Source organism: Desmodus rotundus, chromosome 7 (assembly GCF_022682495.2).
Source record: "Desmodus rotundus isolate HL8 chromosome 7, HLdesRot8A.1, whole genome shotgun sequence".
Taxonomy (NCBI): Eukaryota; Metazoa; Chordata; class Mammalia; order Chiroptera; family Phyllostomidae; genus Desmodus; species Desmodus rotundus.
Window position 1 is genome coordinate 4,697,817 of NC_071393.1, and position 19,557 is coordinate 4,717,373.

At 40.9% G+C, this 19,557-nt stretch overlaps 1 protein-coding gene across 1 annotated transcript; it reads right to left on the bottom strand.

Moving 5' to 3' along the window:
* Nucleotides 1-1,337: 1,337 nt before the first annotated feature.
* PPP1CC (protein phosphatase 1 catalytic subunit gamma) lies at nucleotides 1,338-19,220 on the bottom strand. The gene is made up of 8 exons (XM_053928324.2): nucleotides 18,927-19,220; nucleotides 8,944-9,075; nucleotides 7,774-8,004; nucleotides 5,414-5,518; nucleotides 3,926-4,149; nucleotides 3,581-3,715; nucleotides 2,546-2,606; nucleotides 1,338-1,642 (listed from the first exon to the last, which is right to left on the bottom strand). The coding sequence occupies exons 1-8, from the start codon at nucleotides 18,979-18,981 to the stop codon at nucleotides 1,572-1,574; spliced, it is 1,014 nt and encodes a 337-aa protein (XP_053784299.1). The 5' UTR covers nucleotides 18,982-19,220; the 3' UTR covers nucleotides 1,338-1,571.
* Nucleotides 19,221-19,557: the final 337 nt, after the last annotated feature.

Sequence of the window (19,557 nt, forward strand, 5' to 3'; positions counted from 1 at the left end):
GATTCTCTGCTGGGAGGCTGAGGGTGGGAGTTGCTCCCTGGCTGGTTCTAACACCAATGAAGGTTGTATCCTAATACTAACATGACATTCTTTCTCAATTCCCAGACTTATCCCTCCATCTCAAGTACTGTGCGGCGCCTCAAGATGATTTCTGAATGTTTTTGGAACTACTTAAAGAGACTGTTGCCACACTGATTAATTTCCAGTATTTGCATGCCTTAAGATTCTTATAAACTTTTGTTAGCTCAAAGTTCTTCCTAAACTTACCTAGGTAATGATCTATTTTCCCATTATTTTTTTCTTAAGGTATTTGATTGCAAGCTTCCATAACAAACTGAATGCTTTTATTTAATCCTATGTAACAGAGTGGGGCAAAAGTAGGTTTACTGTTTTTATTCTTGTATTATTTGTTTTCCATACGAACTGTAAACTTTTGTTCTACCAGTTACTTCAAGTAAATGACAAAATGACATAATTCTCACAACAAAAATGCCTACCTGTTGTTGGAATTTATTGATATTTGCAGTAAATCCAAAGGCCATGCCTGTTCTGGCTACCGAACCAATTGTGCTGACCAGATGGAATCTTTGTTCACTTCATCAATCATGCACTAATTCAGGGATGCCAGGAATTTTTAAGTATTTACTGCTTCAGTCTTGGGCTGAGGTTGAAGGCATCCATCGTACACCTTCATTTTCACTCTTCATTTGAAACTCAGATACAATCCAGCAAGGATAAACGAAAAGACTTTTGCCTGTGCCCAAAGTTTTCTTGATGTAACTCTGCATTGCCATTGATGTAAATCTTAGAAATATTCTTTGGTATTTTTTAACTGTTTGCTGAATGTGTAATAAGCCAAGTGAGTTGTAGGTACTTTTGTGGGTTCAACAACTGTCAATATCCCATCAGTGAGTATGCCAAAACCTTTCTTTGCCCTCATGCAGATCTCCAGCTCTGTACTCCTCCCTTTAGAATTTTTTTTTTTTTAATCGAGGCAGACAGAGACGTCAATTTGTTGTCCCGCTCATTTATGCATTCACTGGTTGATTCTTTTATGTGCCCTGACTGGGGATGGAACCCACAACCTTGGTGTATTGGGATGATGCTCTAACCAACTGAGATACTGGGCCAAGACCTCAATCTTTCCACAAATCCAGGTTAGAACTCAAAGAATATGAGCATCCATATTATATTCCATCTTAGGAAAAGAGACTATTTGAAGGAAGACAAATTCAAATTGAAGTTGTGTGATTTCCAGAGCAATTTATTCATTAAACTCTATTCCATACGCCATCAACAGTTTTCCTGTGTGTGCTGTGCTGATAAAGAGACACTGAGAGGATTTAACAAGTTTGCCATTTAATAAGTCTGAAATTCACTTCCATCACATGGTATTGTACATGGTCATCTGTTCAAACAGATTTCTTTTTAACAGATCGTAGTTAAAAAAAGTCACAGATAATGTAAATTCTGTATAAACTGGTGGACTGTAAGTTAGTTCCTTTGTTTTGACTTTTAAGACTCAACTTCACCGCAGAATAAAGAATGTAGGCCAAAGAAAGCATAATCGGTCACTCGTATAGAACAGTATTGTTTCTATAATTTGGAGCTTTCTGAATGGACGAGTTCAGGCCTGATCCAACTGTAAAAAGATTACTTAATGAATAGACTATATGGAAATTGTACAAAATGTTATTAACTTTAATCATTAATAGCTTAAACTGCACTATGTTACTAATTGCTATTCAAACTTAAAAACCTGGTTTCGAATCCTCAAGAAGGTGGGCCAGGTATGCAGCTATACCACCTTGTACTTGGGGGGCTGTGTCAATACACATTTCCAACAGAAACTTTGGCTTTAGGAAAGAGTCACAAACATTGAAAATAATGGCTTTAATTGTCATTTTAAGTATACGGTAGAGGAAAGTGTGCTTTAATTAAATATACATTATACCAGTGACGCTGGCAAGGTTGAAGGTTACTCCTAATGTTGCTGACAGCTATAAAAACCAGTTTGTACATGACAAGACAATGAGAAATAAGCAATCCCTTTGAAACAAATTCTTAAAATTAAAAAAAAAATGTTCACAGTGGTTTGTATCAACAGGATGCATTTATGACAATAACATGTACAGACTGAGCACCCTAGGGCTCTCTTTGTATCCTAAAGAAACAAGCATTTACATTATTCATGGGTTGTACTAAATTAAAAAAAGGGATAATTGTACACTTACCCCTTAGACAAAATAAACTGTCCTGGGGTGTACAGCTTTAACACTATCATTAAATTTGTTTGCAAAAGAAAGAGATTTACAAAAAACAAAACATCTTTTTCTTGGGAGTGGAGTCTTTCATTTGCTGTTATAACCAGCAAATGCCATTCATTAACTCAAAAATGGAAGGGAGGGCCCCACAAACACTATTTGAGCAAGCTGACCAATACACATTACAGTTTTAAAAATGAAGGTTATATACTATATGTTACAAGTCCCAACCAGGCAGTGTCAAAATGACATCTATTTCTTTGCTTGCTTTGTGATCATACCCCTTGGAGGTGTTACGGGTCTCGTGGCATTCGGCTTCTTTTTCTCTGCAGGCTTTAAAATCTGCGAAGATACAAAAGACAGGGCATGTTAGGAAACAGACTCAACCCCAAGTCCTCTTAAGAGCCCTTAAATCTCATTCAAACCTTTGTTCAGAAAGGTTTTGACTTTAAAACTGCCCAACAACTTTGAAAGCCCCAAGCGTACATGAACACGAACCAAGCTGACAAGTCAACATTTTGGTAATAAATGCTATGAAGAATAGATAAATATAGTCTGGAAAAAAAGTGATGATTTCAGGCTAAGCCTTCTGACATACAGAGAGAAAGTATTACAAAACAGCGTTTATCAGCCACCTAGGGGACCCTCCCACACCCTCTGGGATGAGTTCTCCCTGGTAATTGGTGTAAGAAAAATCATTTTAATCCATTTAACTAATGACTGCCATGTGACCTCACTGGCTCTCTGTTTATGATTGGGCTAGCCTGAAGTCATCCAAGTTTGACATAAGTGAATGAGAAAAAGACTGAGAAGCAGACTTTGTGTAAATGGTGCTTTCGTGCTGAGTGAAGGCCAAATGATGTCATGGGGAATCAAGAGGTTTAGTAGAAACTACACTAGAGAAAAGTGGTGGGAGAAGTGAGTAATCACAGCACATCTGGTACATGGCAGTGAGGGCTACTGTCACAGGCAAGTGGTGGTTTAATTTTAGCTGAACATTACAGTGACATTGTGGTTTTAGATTTATAGTAAAAGGATCCACAGCACAGAGAGCTAATGTATTGGTTGGGGTTTTTTCCTATTTAAATAATGCAGGAACAGTTAAATTTGACACTGGGGGAAAGGTTCTATGACCATTTTTTCCTCTGAAAGGGGTCTAACTCATTACGGAACTAGGGTAAACAATGTTAAGGAAAATAAAAATTTAGTCTATTTAACATAAATGAACAGCAGGCAGAAGTAGCAACTGTTTTTTTTTTTTTACTCAGTAAAATCCAGACATAATAAAAAGAAACCACGTTGAAAACACCCTCTACCTGGAAAGAGCACATCAGTGTCTCGTCCACACTCATCATGGCACCTGCATTGTCAAACTCTCCGCAGTAATTGGGTGCAGAAAACAGAGTGACCAACTGCCTCTTTGCAAAAAATTCATATCCATCTTCAACCACCTTGGAGAGAGAATGTTTTCAGCATAAGTAGGCGCAAATTTTAGCGTGAGTACAACCATTCTTCAGTTTCCCACTGAGTCTGACATCCTACAGGTCAACTTCCAGAGACACGTTGTATAAATTAGCAATACCTACCCACCAAAATCAACAAGGAGAATCTGTGCTCACACACATGCTCGTAAGTGTACATGTAAAATTCAAAATCAATACCTGATGGGCTCTACATATAAGATCCAAATCATGCTTATGGAGAAATTTTGCAACCACTTCTGCACCAAATGTGAAGGACACTCCTCTGTCATTTTCACCCCAGCCTAAGACATCTTTATCGGGGTCAGACCACAAAAGATCACAAAGAAGACCTTGATCTGGTACATCAGTTGGTCGCATAATTCGCCGAATCTGCTCCATAGATTGAAGATCTGGTGATAAACCTATTAAATGAGAAAAATTTGAAGAAAACAACTTGAAAATGGCACTTTAACAGTTTCATTTTGTATACAGAGGCTCAGTGACTCTAACATGAAGGCAAATTAAATCTGGGGGTATGTTTACTTAAGGTTTGGTTTAAAAAATACTGAATAAGCACTAAAGTTTGTTATATGTGCTCTAATCTGTGGGCAGAGTATATGGAAACAGTGTTTCCATATCAAACTCTATATGTTGAAGTTTCTACTTCAACTATAGGGTCCTATCAAATGAAAATCATGACTTAAAAACTACTGCTGCAATCCTAAGAGCCTCCCTCATTATGACAGTAACAAAAACTGTACATTTTCAATTTTATTACTGACCATTTAGAATTACTAGGCATAGAGGCTACAGATGCTCAGGGGTGATGCAGATTTCTAGGAAACACGTGCTGTCCAAGGACCATAAAATCAGACCACCTCAGCTGAGTGGGTGACTCCCAGCTGAGTTAAAAATCACATGTCCACCCCTGGCTGGTGTGGCTCAGTGGGTTGAGTGCTGGCCTATGCACCAAAGTGTCACTGGTTCAATTCCGCCAGGGCACATGCCTGGGTCATGGGCCAGGTCCCCAGTAGGGGGCGCACTAGAGGCAACCACACATTGATATTTCTCACCCTTTCTCCCTCCTTCCCCTTTCTCTAAAAATAAATAAAATCTTTAAAAAAAGAAAAAAAGAATCACATGTCCAACTCTACCAAAGCAGTTTAAGTACCAGAGGACAAGGATAATGACTTTATTAAAACATATTGTGGTTCTTTGATTTCATGGCCACAGATAAAAGAAATTCTCTTTGCAACCACTATTTTAATTGTATCATACAAAGCATAACCACTGAGCAAAGCAGAGTAACTTTTAAAATCCAGGTCAGGAAAACTTCTGAAAGAAGAGGCTCAAAAACAAACCAAGAACGACTACTCATATTTTCAGTATTCTAGAAGAACTATGGTACAGCATATTAAATGCTGTTCATTTTATATTTAAAAATACTTTCTGCTCTGTTTTCAAATCAAATTGTTACAGAGTCCAGAATCCCCTGTAACAATTTACTTGCTTACTCCGGACTTCTAGCCAAACGATCCCGGACGTGCCACACAGCAGACCCATGATCCATGCGAGTGAGTTACCTGACCAGAAGTCAGCCCAGTGACAACTCATGAATGCCAGAGCCTGCCCTTAAAGGGATCAAAAGCCCTGCAGTTCCACTGGGAATTAAAATCAGCCACATACCTCCATGACAGCAAAATATTTTCTCATCCACGATGGCTGCTATCGGTAAACAGTTAAAACAGTCTGTGAAAGTTTTCCACAGCTTAATGTTGTATCTTCTTTTACCTGTGAAAATTTTAGGATGGTTAAAAAGAGACTGGTATTTCATAGATTCATTTTCTCAGGACAATTTCCCCTAAAGAAGGTTCTGGTGACCTTTTAAGCAAACAAAAACTAAGCTTTTATTAAAATCCCCTGGAAGAGGTTAGGAGAATTATTTATACATATATAAAAAATACTTGGAAATATTTGATCTATGAGCAACAATTTGTATTTTCACACGAGACATTTCAAAAGTCTATAGCTGTTCGAAGTCAGATTTCCAGATACAACAATCAAGGATTACCATTGAACCTCGGTGATTATTTGGCAGCACAAATTGTTTGGAACCTAGTCTGTTTTGCCCAATCTCAACCCAGAAGGAAGCAGCTCCTATTTCTAAAGGCAATTGTGAACAACTTACACGAGTGCCATCACTACCCTCCTTCTGAGGAAGCTGCTGCAAGTTCACACCCACCTACCTCCCCCCCCCCCCCCCCAACCTATAGGTACCAGATAATCCCCAGCCTCTCGAGCAGCAGGCAGGACTGTAGGGAAACACCGACCGCTCACTGCAGGCACTCCGGGAACCCGACCCGAACACCACACGAATGCTCAGAATGCGCCCCACACAAACGGCGGTGCAGCGTGGTCATGACCCCCAGCTCATGGGCCCCTGACCTCTGGAGCCAGAGTGGGATTCACACAGCAGCCTTGATGGTGCTGTTCCCACAGGACAGGGCTGTTCCAATTTACAGACCTACTCACAGACCTTGGAAGTATAAATCTGTCCAAACTGGTTGAGGAAAGCCCAATTGTTCGGATGCCTTGGTATCCTGTACCCTCCCATACTGGAAAAAATGAAGGTCAAAGCCTCTTATGCCAAGGACACTTTTATGACCACAAGAAGACTGGGTGGCAAAATATACCTGCCTGATTAGGGGGAGGGGGTGGGGAGGAGGGAGAGCAGGTTGCCCACAAGATCAATAATTGAGTCTTGACCACCAAACCAATGCTGACCTTCTAAATCATTTTAAAGGCCTCTGCATTAAACAGAAACTGAAGATGATATAGCTAACATCCTCACTAAGGTATATGGCACAACAAAAAGACCATTTGGATTTGAACTTCAATGGAAACTTCAAAGTACTAAGCTAACAGCTATGTAGAAAGAACCCTTCCTTAACCTGTTCTAAAAAGTAGCAAAGTAGCACCTCCAACAAACATCTAAAACAACACTTGCCTCCCGTTTCACTGTCTAAGGAGCAGCGAACCCAGACTTTTCTTCTTGGTTATCCCTCCCGCCTCACTTGTTAGCTGGGTGTCACGACCACAGAGCAAGCAGGCAAAAAGCCAGCTGACCACACCCGTGTGAAATGGAGATGGAACCCCCTCCCCAGAGAACAGGTTATGGCTACAGCTGACCTTTAAACAGGAGGGTCAGGGGTCCCAATTCCCTATGCAGATGAAAAGCCACATGCAACTGAAGTCAGCCCTCCGCATACACCACTGACAGTTTTAAATCTAAGGGTAAGTGGCTCCGCACAGTTCAAACCTGTGTTGTTCAAGGGCCAACTGTACCTTCTAGGGGAGGACGTGAGTGACAATGCTTTACTGGTCTTGTTAGTCACACTGTTAAGTGTTACTAACTCAAAATTCCTTAACCTTCCCTTTCCCCCCAGACTGAACCCTCTCCTGCAGAAATGAGAACAAAAGGAGGGTGGGGGTAAGGGTTCAAAGCATTTTTTTAAAACATTTCACTTAAATAGCAACAGCAAAAACTTCTCTGCCAAAACTGGTATTTTCAAGGCTTTAAGATTCTTGATTCTGTCAATTATCAACTCAACCTGCACCTTCAACTAAACAATACAAAATGGGCCACAATATGTAAAACAAATAATTTCTAAAACAATTTTTCATGTTTTAGCACATTTTAGGATAGAAACTGCCATTTTCCCCGTGTGCAAATGTGCCAGAAGGAAAAAAGCTACATTACACATTTCAAAACGTAATTATTTGTACACTGCAAGATTCCATTTACATGATATGTCCAGAAAAGGCAAATCTATAGAGACAGAAGTAGATTAGTGCTTGCCTGGGGGTGGGGGGCCTGCTGTGGTGATGGTCGCACAACTCTATAAAAACAAGTTAATGAAATAGGAAATGAGAGATCATAACATTGCATCTAAACTCTCACACATCCTAACATAGCAGAACTATGTCAGTTTATGACCAAGTATCTCAATTTAAGTAACCTTTCCTTAGATACAGAAAGTGCTTACACTCATCATAAAATCCGTAAATTCTATTGATGCTGGCACATTCGTGGTTTCCTCTGAGAAGAAAAAAATTCTCGGGATACTTGATTTTGTACGCCAATAAGAGGCAGATGGTCTCCAGTGACTGCTTCCCCCTGTCCACGTAGTCCCCAAGGAACAGGTAGTTGCTTTCCGGTGGGAAGCCACCGTACTCAAAAAGCCGAAGCAAATCATAGTATTGCCCATGGATATCACCTAGAAGCAAAGATCTTGTTACACAGTGTCTTCATACTTACAGTTCATTAACAAAGCTTTGGAAAGATATTCCTTAAACATTCGCTGCACAGTGGCATGCCCTCTAATAAGGAGTTACATCTGACAGTTAACGCTAATTTCTAATCTTAGTTCAATTGAGCTTACTAAAAATTTTAAGTACACGTCCAGAATCTCCCACAAAACTCAACTAATGAGGAATTTATTTTGTGGAAAGGATTACTGATGCCTAGGCAGGCCTTCTTGCCAAGTAACATGGTTCTCCTTTCAGGCTGGTGATCAGTATCAGCTCTCTGACAGCTCAGTCTCTGGGTGTGGTGTCAGCAGAAAGCTGCACTCCCAGTGAGCCCCGGTCCCAGGGGAACAAGGACACAAAGGGGCAACACCCATCAATGCATTCATTCAGCTTTCAATCCCCCCAACAGACGGTGCCAAAGAGCATTTACTTTAAAAACACGCAGACAAGCTTTCTCCGTGCAGTCAAATATGCTAGAATATATGGCATTTCTCAAATAAAAGTTGAGTTTTTATACAGATTCTCTGCTTCTATCGTGTAGAAAGAGTAGAACTATAAAGCAGCACCAAGGAAGAAGGTCTATTTTTAGGCATAATCAGCTCTACTTAGAGCTTGTATGTAATTTCTATATATTCACACAGTTCAGGCCTTTATTTAGCTCTCCATTCTGCTTCATTTCTTTCCTTCCGCAATGATTTAGAAAATTCGAAGCACATCTAAATAAACTAAGCCCATTAGAAGCATTTATTCTAGAGCTACAATTGTTTAACTTACTTTTAAATGGTCCAAGGTTATGCATAAATAGTAAATGATTCTGTTGGCTAACATAAGGTCATCTATATAACCTTGACACAATCAATCCCAAGCATGTAACCAGAGAGAACTGTTAGTCTGCAAAGACTTACCACATATTTTGAGTGGTGCTTCAAGTTCTAGTAGGATAGGCTGACTGAGAAAGATCTCCCGGGATTTCAAACACAGTCCCCTGATTTCATTCTCCTGTAGCTGGACATTCTTACCAGGCTTGGACCCTCTCACTGCAGGGGAGAAAAACTCCAATTAATCAAATGAAGTCAAAATACAATTGAACACAAACATTTTAAATATCTGAAAAGATATTTTAGATAAAGAGGCAAAAAACAAACAAACAATGGTTTAACTAGCTAGCTTCTTGGCTGGCTTTATTTTTAGGGCACTTATAAAGAACATGGTTTTAGTGCCTAATTCTAATCTTAACTCTTAGACAGGATTTCAGAGATCATCTAGTCGCCACCGTCTATGCCAAGTTAAGACTGTTCAGGACAGCCTGCGTATGAGGACTGTCAGAAAGGACTCGCTGAAATCAGACTCCCTGTGGCCTGAAGCCTCAGTCCTGCACCCAAACCACACAGGCGGCCTTGTTCCCTACCGCCCGCCCACCAGGCCAGCTCTTTTTCCCTCTCGTCTTGTCTTCTCCTCTCCAGCCTTATAAATGAATTAGTATTTGTACAGCATATTTTAGAGATTGTCCTGTTACTGAGCTGGTTCTAAGAACTCCCTGTTTTAGAATGTGAGACTGAAATTGCTCAGACTCCCCTCCCCCAAATCAGTGTTTTTCATCAGATGACCTTGGGAGTCTCCTCAAGGGCCCCAGATTTAATATCTACAAAAAAATCTAACTGTTTTCACTTCAATTAAGACACTGTAAGCTCACTGTACATATTTAGCCGTGCAATTTCTGGGCCTGCACCTTTAAATATAATCATGCCTCTAAGGGCAAAGGATGTCAGCTTGTGTTGTAAGAAAGATTTCCCAGTAATGTGAACAGATAAAAAGTGAGAAAAGGCACAGCACCAGGCATCCTAGACTCACAAGTAACCACATCAAAGCACTTTTGAGTTCTACTCCCTATCAAAATGAAGCACAAGACCTCCCCATGCCTTGTAACAGTTCATTTTATCAGCCCGTAGGTAGAAGGAAATGAAATTTTGTTTTGATTCCAGTTGTAACGGATTAGACAGATTAAACGATTTGCTAAATTTTTCTTAATTTTATAGCTAAGAAGTGGCCTGCTTGCTGGCAGGGCCTGGTTAAATATGGGGGGTTGATCACCCTCAACTTGTAACCAAAGTCTTCACAAAAGATACATGAAAGCAAGCACTCTGAATTAGGAACGAAGTGAAAACACAGGGCCAGACTAAATATAGAATGTAAACCTGCATCTTTCCACTGCTAAACACAGTAAAAAGTGATTTACTTTTAGCAAAACCACAAAATCCATCAGATTAAATCAATGTTACTAACTTAAATTTTATTGGTGTTTGAGGCTTTGTTTGTATTCAAATTATAAAATCATTTGACCTAATAGCCAAATAAGAGCAATAGGTTTAACTGTTTCATATTTAGCACTGTTCCATAAGTACCTAAACAACACTACAGAGTAATAAAAATTACAAGTACAAAACCCTGATGTTTAAGGATTTTTTTCCCCATTAAAAAACGCTGTCCTAGGCAAAGCCATTCATTGGTGTGGTCAGTGAAACCCTGAAGTTTCTGAAGAAATAAGTTTCGAGCAGAAATTAAACTGTGGAGGCCCCCCTCCCCGCCCCGATGAAAAATAATGAAGGGAGGACAACTGGGAAGGATTAAATTCCTGAAACACACAGAGAAGAGAAAATGCTAGGAGAGGGGGCTGCACTGGGAGCCAGAAGGCCCAAGACAAGATTCTGTACTGGTTCTACAGCCTTGGGCAAATCGCCCCTTTATATTTCAAAATAAGTAACTGAACTACACGACCAGCCAGTCTCTGATCAAAACATTAGGAGATGGGAAGGAATTAAAAAGCAAGCACAGTAATGATAATCTTTGAGGGAAGACCCAAAACAAATACATATATAATACAGTAACAACTGGGCAACAAAAAATGATTTTTCACAGTAATTTTTTCCTCTCTCCACACACACAATGCAGAGAACTCAAGAAATACTCCTGGTTGGAAAGACGGTGTGATCCCCGATTCACTGGGCAGAAAGTCCAGCAGAAAATTTCATTTTTGGTTTAAAGGGACCTCCTAGAAGCTTCTGGTTTCAATCTGAATCGTTTCAGCAGAGCCCTACATTTGTGAATGAAGAGCCCACTCTTAAGTCTTTCCGGGGACTCTGTAAGAACTGACTTACACCTACATAGCAGGCAGACTATCCTGTTACAAATGTAGTTTATGGTAGTTTTGGTTCTTATTCTGTTTGTCCTGAGTGGGGGTACACACAGAGATTAGTAAAAAGAAATACTACTAACAATTGAAAATTATTCTTAATGTGTTTTTCCAGAACAAAGCAGTGTATTTTACATGTGAAGAACCCTGCTCACTGAAAAAACAGCACGGTTTCAGAGCTTTTAAAATCCCCTACAATTAGCTCAAGGATAAAATTATAAAAATAGAAGTTCTGCCTCAACACCATCTTCTACCAACTGGCAAATACCTGCTCATCTTTCAAGGCTCTCCTATCCGTCCCCTCTCCTCACAAGCCTGCATCTTGCTTCTGAAATGCCCTCAGCAGCCAGACAAGGAAACACTGTACCTTGCATAATAATTGTAGGTTCACTTCTACCTCTTCATTGGGACCCCCAGATGGAATGCAATCCCCAAGAACACGCCACCTGCTTTTCAGTGTACATGCTCATGGCCAGTACACAGCAGTACACAAAATCTGCTGCATAAATGAAGTCTAGATACATCCCTAAGTACTGCTGACTGTGGCATTAGAACTAAACATGCATTCTAGACTACATGTGTATTTCCCATCAGGCTTTACTATTTGCCTAGTTGTGAAAATACAGGACTACTCTTAAATTTCAAGTCGACGATAATGTGTCTAACAGAAGATAAAGATCTCAAAATGGGTGAGCACTGTTATTTCTTTTTAAAAAAATGACCGTATCAGCCAATAGCATAAATATCTACTTCCCTATTTTCACTGTCTGTCACATAGAATCATTTACTAGTTGCAGGTAGCATTTGCGGAGAACATCCCACATGCTGTGCTGTGCTAAGGGGCTTTACACTGCCAGTCAGTCCTCAACACCCCATGAGGTCAGGCACTGGCACTTCCCCAGTTACAGGCTGGGAGAGGTTCAGCAACTTGGCTCAAGGTCAGAGCTTGTAAGGAGGACATCGATTCTAGGTCCAGTGATGCTACCACTATACCACCCTCCTCAATAAGAATTTGTTCTTCATGAAACTTCCAAACCAATGGAGTTTTTATAGGACAAACTACTGAAACCTCAATATATAGTCATTGCTTCCCAAGAAAAAACTGGTATGGGATATAAGATCATAAGGCACTCTTATAAATGGGAGGCATTAGATAAGAACTACATCACGCTCTATTAAGACTACCAATACTTATTCACCATGCTTCAACATTCAACAAAATAGTTGCTGGGCACCTGACCGTGGCAACAGGCTAGACAAGAATCTTGTACTTTTTCTCTAAAAGCTCATACTCTAGTGCAAGACACAGACAGTAAGATGAAGTGGGTAACTGCAGGTTGTTGTAAGTGCTATAACTAGAAGAACTATCCCTCCACAAAGACTACAGAGGTAAAAGTTCACCTTAAGGACATTTCAATACCATTAAAAATGGTGCTAAAGACAAAGGCTTGACTGTCTCTTTCATCTCCATTAGCTATAAAGAAAAATACCAACAGTACAGTTCTGCTCAATAAACACCAGTCAACAACTCGCTTCGAGCTGGAGAGCCCTCACTGTGCTCTGTGCACGATGGGAGAAACCTTACAAATGAGACCCTTACATGAGAAATCCAGATTGTCACCTCAGGGTGACTTCCATAGTAGTTCCAATGGTACATATCAAATTATTGTCAACAGAATCCAAAATATCCCAATGAATAAAAATTCCATTCTCCAGATGGAATGTTTCTCATTCACCTTCGACCTTTCACATATGACTTTTGAGTAAAAGCTTTTCTTCACCTGGCTAGAAATGTTGAATCAGAAAAATGCTCTATGGCTGTTAACAGCAAAGATTGTTCTGTACAAACTTACCAACTTATCTGACAAATCACTGATTTCATGATAAACTTCCACGTAATTTTATTTGAAAAGTGATAAACTTGAAGCAATAAAGAACGTTATTGGTGATTATCTGTGATGATAGCTTTCTCTCGCAAGCAACACTAACTTTTCTGACAGCCTGGTGACTAGCTAAGCAGATAAGAAAACTACTGAAGGAACTCAAGGACGAGCCACAGCCGTTGGAAGCGCGGAGCAAGGCGTTTCTGGAAGCTACGTGGAACTAACAACGGACACCCAGAAGGACGTCCAACCCCCAAAGCAGCGGCCAATGGTATGTATCTGTGGAGAATGTCACACAGAAAAATGAAATAAAACCCAGGGATCCATTCAGATGCAGAGAATGCGGATACAGAATCATGTACAAAAGGACTAATAGACTGGTGGGTTTTTGATGCCCAATGAAACATGGAATTCAGAGAAATATCTTTGTTTGCATCTGGATTTGCTGTTAATGTTGTACAGCTTTTGAGTAGTCTACTCATCTTTTATGCATACAATTATACAAACATGGTTTCATTTTAAAAACCATATTATATTTAGGTATCTATTAATAGTTACATAAGGAAATTATTTTTTATTCAATTACATTATTTCTAATTCAATTTCATTATATACATCACCTGATACAATGAAGGCTAAAGGTGCTTCCTAAAACCACGTTTTAATCAAAACCTAGAATTATCAAAAAGAAAGAAAAAAGAGAGGAGAAAGAAAGAAAAGAGGGAGGGAGGGAGGGAGGGAGGTATGGAAGGAAATTTAACATGACTTTGGGGTTGGGGGCTGGTAGAGGGAGGGGGTTGAGGGATGAGCAAAAGAAAGAAGGAACTCATGGATGTGAACAACAGTGGGGTTGGTGACTGCAGTGGGGGGAGGGGGAAGAGAATACAGGAGGGTTAAGTGGTAATGGAAAAAATACACAATGCAAAAATAAATTAAAAAAATAACTGGGATTATTTATGAGTAATGAAAAAATATTCTTCTTGCCCCTCAATTAAATGCCCCTTAACTGTTTTGAAAGGTCGTTATTCAAGGAATAGCACACACCAAAAAAGGGGCACTATTATAATGAAGTTTTAAAACCTGATTGGCACAACCAGTATAAAAATAAACCAACAGAGATTTTGCTGTTTTAAGATAATCCTATTAAAGTAAGTGGTAATCTTAAGAGTAAGCCACACATATTCATTTCAGTGATAGAAGAACCTTGTAATAGTTGACAAATTTAACAAAATTAGATCTCAAAAAAAAAAACAACCCAGTCAATTATTTACAACACTAAAACTTTCCCACAAAAAACTGATGCGTTTTCTACAAAAAAATATAATCCAACAAAAGGTTACAAAGATCAAGTGTCAAAAAGAATCACTTGGTTTCATTGCAGTCACCAGCAGGAAGACTTCTGCAATACTTTCTGACCACCTTAATTGTTTTCACACCACACACCCCTATTTTGATGTTCTTGGCTGCTAATGTTAGCCTTTGGGCACTTAAAGGTGAAACTTTCTCAACGTAGATAGTCAGAATACACCTGCAAAATACTACCCACTGCTCAAAGTAAAGTTTCTTGAGTATTCTACACCTACAGTGAAGCCAATTTATTGAAAAATGTTTAAGCTTCCTAAGTCTAACAACCCATTTTGAAAAAAAAAACAACAAAACACCCCACTGATTAGACTCAATATCTGAGTTGAGTCTAATTTCAGAAGCAGTTTTCATTTTCATAAGCTTTCACATCAGTGATACCCACTCCCCTCTAGATGTGAGATGCCAGCACGCCCTAGAGTAGGGGAGGTAACAGGTAACTTCATCAAGACCCCTAAGGAAATCATCTGTTCTCAAGTGCTTCTGATACAGGGGTCTGATCCTAAAACAAAAATTTGTCCCAGAATTCTATAAACTCCAAAGACATGGAGTCATCCCTTATTCCTCTTGAGTTAGGCTTTCTAGTTTCCTCATCTACAAATCAATTCACATCAGAATATTATCGCCTTTACATTTCAATCTTTAAGGTCTATTAATAGCCTCGGCTGTAAATTAAGTGAAATGATCAAGTCAATCATTTCCTTGCTTCGAGATCAGTAATCCTCACCTATTCAAATGAACTGACTGACATGTTTTTGCAGAATTGGCTGCGGGTCATTATAGAACTGCAGTTTCAGAGACAAAATCTCATCAACCTCTACCACAGAGATGGGCTACTAGTGCAAGGCCCAGCACCACCTACACTTCCCCAGCTGGAAAAGGAAAGCCTGGCCGCCTGCTACTGTCAGGCAAGGGGCACGAGTAATCTTCCCATTCTGTGGTTTAGGACTGGTGCAAGCTTGGCTCCTGTCTCCAATAGCTTCCCTGCCTCACCTTTAGGAAAGGATGCAGCAGGAGGGGAGGGAAGAGAGCGGGCTCACAACAGACTTCCTATGCAGTTAGGGAATTAGTAACAACTTTATTTTCATTAACAAAATGCCCCATGATAATTGATCCTAAGTAAAGCCTCTACTTATTAAAATTACCTAAAATGTAAAGGGGAAAAAAATCGTTTAAGTGTCATCAGGAAAGACTACTTTTGTTTTCCTTGGTCAGCACTTTAAGAACTATTTTTGGTTTTTTTTTTCTGCCATTGTTTGACCTTTATTATCTTCATGACCAGGGATGTTGTCTTCTTAGCATTAGAATGTAAACACGTTTCATATTACACCAAAATGCTAAACACATGGGGCACTAGATTCCGAGTATCTATCTTCAGATGAACTCTTACACATCAGAGAATTCAAAGAGTAAAGGCTTTCTAGGGGCCAGGGCAGAGGTCGTATTTAAATCGCTAAAGCAAGCCGAACAATTATGCAGAGCCTGGCATAGTCTTGCAGTTTGACAACAGCCATCTTCAGAACAAAGATGCTTCTTGCAAATTAGGATGTGAAAATAAGTTACAACTGCCAGCTATGCAAGAAAAGTGCTAGCTCCCTGAACAAGGTCGCCCACAAAGTAAAACCAAATGTCACTTTTCTCCAACAGAGTAGGAATATTAGACCAAATCAACAGATCATTGTTTTTCTCTCTAAACCTGCCGAGTTTTACTCTGCAGAATTTAAATAACCTAACATTAGTTATATGAAAGAAAAACAACCTTTAGGTTTTATCGCCAAGACAAATCTTGGATAAGAACTTCTAAGACGGGTTGCACAAGTGATACTTTGCTTAAAGAAAAACCACTAACAACTTAGAAAAAAACTGCAAAGCTACAGTGACTAAAGATCTGATGAACATGTTTAGATTGACTTTTTTTATCCTTACCTTAGGACATTTTTCACTGCTTTTAGAGAGGAGTGGGAAACACTGATGTGATTGGTTGCTTCCTGTACATGCCCGGACTGGGGATGGAACCCACAACCTTTCAGTTACAGACAATGCTCCAAATGAGCCACAACAGCCAGGCCAAGACTTCACTTTTTACATTTTTTAATTTATTAATTTGAGAGAGAAAAACGTAGATTTGTTGTTCCACTTACCCATGCATTCACTGGCTGCTTCTTGTACGTGCCCTGACCAGTGACTGAACCCACAACCTTGGTGTATTGGGGAGGCTCTCACAAACTGAGCTACCAGGCCCAGGCAAGACTTCACTTTTTTAGTCCTATCACCATACTACTTCTCAACTGACTTATACAGTCTTCCACTCTAAAAGATAATTCTGAACATGTAAAAAATTCTAACAAGGTCACAAAACTAGTATTGCTTCCATTTTCAAATATACTGAAATCTTTATTAAATTTTTTAGAGAAAAAGGTTTTGGGGGGCATTACAAAAATCACAAAATTTAGCCCTGGCTGGAGTGGCTCAGTGGATGGTGTGCTGCACTGCGAAACAAAGGGTCTCTAGTTCAATTCCCAGTCAGGGTACAGGCCTGAGTTGCACGCCAGGTCCCTAGTAGGGGGCATGTGAAGCAAGCACACATTGGTGTTTCTATCCCTCTCTAATTTTCTAGAAATAAAATCTGGGGGGAAAAAAACACAAAAATCACAAAATTTAAAACCAGTTATCTTCTAACTTGGAGATATGTATACATACCCTTAATGGATCATCAATTTCTCTGCCAATTTAACATCGATGTGGGAAAAAAAGAATTTAAGCACTATATTGTGCAGCTAGCCTATTCCTAAGGCATTAGAATGTATCACTTTATATTAATTTCTGGGCAACTCAGAACTTAAGTTAACAAGATTTAACTGACCTTAAAATTCTGTTTCTAATCCAGAGATTGCAAACCGCTTTAATCTATTTCTGATCCACTTTTGCCTCATATAAATCAAAAGAACTGTATTAACTAGTATAAAAAGTATTATTTATTTCTTATAATAAATGCCAGGTACTAAATGACAAGGTTTTTACCCACAAATGGCAGCAACACTTCAAAAGCATTTCAGGAACTCAGTGAGTTTTTCTTTTCTTTTTAAGAAAGTATAAAAGGGTAAAAACCCATATTAAAGTATTTTCAGGAGTTGTATTTTAATGACTTATTCAAAAGATCTGCAAAGACCAGAGCTGTCCAATTGTTCATCATGCTGTTGAGTCCATGTCACAGCATGTACAGTCCAATACTCAGAACGTAAAGGCAAAAAAGAAAAAAAAAAGGAAAAGAAAGTTAAAACTCGGTTAAATCTACATTATCCAGTGCCCAAATCAACAAAGGGATTCGAATTCTCACAAAGTTTCAATTAGCAGACCTGATCTGGAACCCCCAAGGGCGGGGTGGGGGGGGGGCAGTTCACTTCTACTCCCTCTTAAAATCTTAACTTCGTCCCCAACATCATGATGTATCAATTACCAGGCACCTCACCGGTCTTGGGCCAGCCAAAACTAAAGCTGTATTTTAACCTTCACTTAACCACTGGACACCCCCTTCCTTCACACACAGGTTTACTTGAACGAGCTCTATTGCTCGGGGCTACCCGGGTTTGAAATCTGTCACGGCGTGACCTTGGTCAAGTGATTCACCTGTGTCTTAGTTTGATCTGCAAAAGAGGAGAAAATAGCACCTACCTCGCAAAGTTGTTGGGGGAACTAAGTGAAATCTATATAAAGTGCTCAAAAAATGCCGGGCACACAGTAATAAGCGCCTTAGAAGCGCTGGCTATCATTATGATCGTAATTTATTAGATGAACGCCAAGCGCTCAACACAGAGCCAAGCACATTGGAAAGATCGTAACTGTCATCATCGCTGGTTTCAACTTCAGATGCAAGTTCAGAAAAGAGCGCGGAGATGTCGTGAAGATAAAACAACTTAAAAAGAGTATTTGAGAGCGAAGGAGGTGGGTTTCAGCAGCCCCTTGAGAGATGTTCCAACGTTGGCCACCAATCCTCCCGATCCCAGTCCCACAGAAAGTATAAAAATGGGGAAGATAGGAAAGAAGCCCTCCAACACGGTGAAACCCATACCTCATCAAATTGCTTTCCAAGAGGACGAGTAACCAGAAAGTACGAAACACGCCTGCAGTTAGGACTGGGGCCCCCGACCTTCTCTCCTCCGAAGAGTGGTCCGGTGTGTGCGGAACCAGGGGGTACGTACCGGAAACGTGGGGGTGGGGAGAATTTTCAAATTTCACGCTGCACCCTAGTCCAATGAATGAGCGGAGCCGGGAGGGTCTGCGGGTTGGGCCAACTGCGGGACCCCAGCCGGCCTCCCACCCGCAGCAGCCCAGGGTCCGAGGGTCAACTCGCGGGCTCACTCCCCTCGGCGCTGCAAGCCCAACCGGCCTCCAAACTCCGCCGCACCCCCCCCAGCCGCCCGCCTCATCTCAGCCCGCCCGCTGCCCCCTTCACCTTCCAGCAGCCGTTGGATGATGCTGTCGATGTTGAGTTTATCTATATCCGCCATCGCCTTCCCACCGCCGACCCTCCCGCAGCGGCGCCGCCGGCGGCTCGCGCCCGGGACTCACGCCTCCTCCCCCACGCCACGAGCACAGAGGCGGTGGTGGCAGCGGCAATGGTAGCAGCCGCGGCGGGTTTCCCCCAACCGCCCCGCTCCCTGCTTCCTCCTTCTCTCCCCACTGGAACCACGAGAAGAACAAAATGGCCGCCGACTCCTTAGCCAGCCTCGGGCGGCGCACGAATGCGCGCGGGGGAGTGCAGCGGTCCGGCCGGGACTTCTTTATGGGCCATAGGGAGCGCGGTAGGGGGCGTGGCCTGGGCGCGAATGGGGCGTGGCCAGAGCGCGGGAATGGGGAGGAGACGGTTGGGAGTAACTGCCACAGCACGCGGGATTCTTCCGCCAAACGAGCAGAGTAAATAGGCCTCCTGGCGGGAGCTTGAGTTGCAAAGTTGCACGCGGGAGCTGGGGTTGGGGGAAAAAATGCAGCTGTGCATCGGTGGATTGCGGCCTCCGCAGGATATTGTTCACTGGGGCCAGATGTTTGTAGACGTCCACCGAGAGAATTCGAGGGTCCTGGAATTT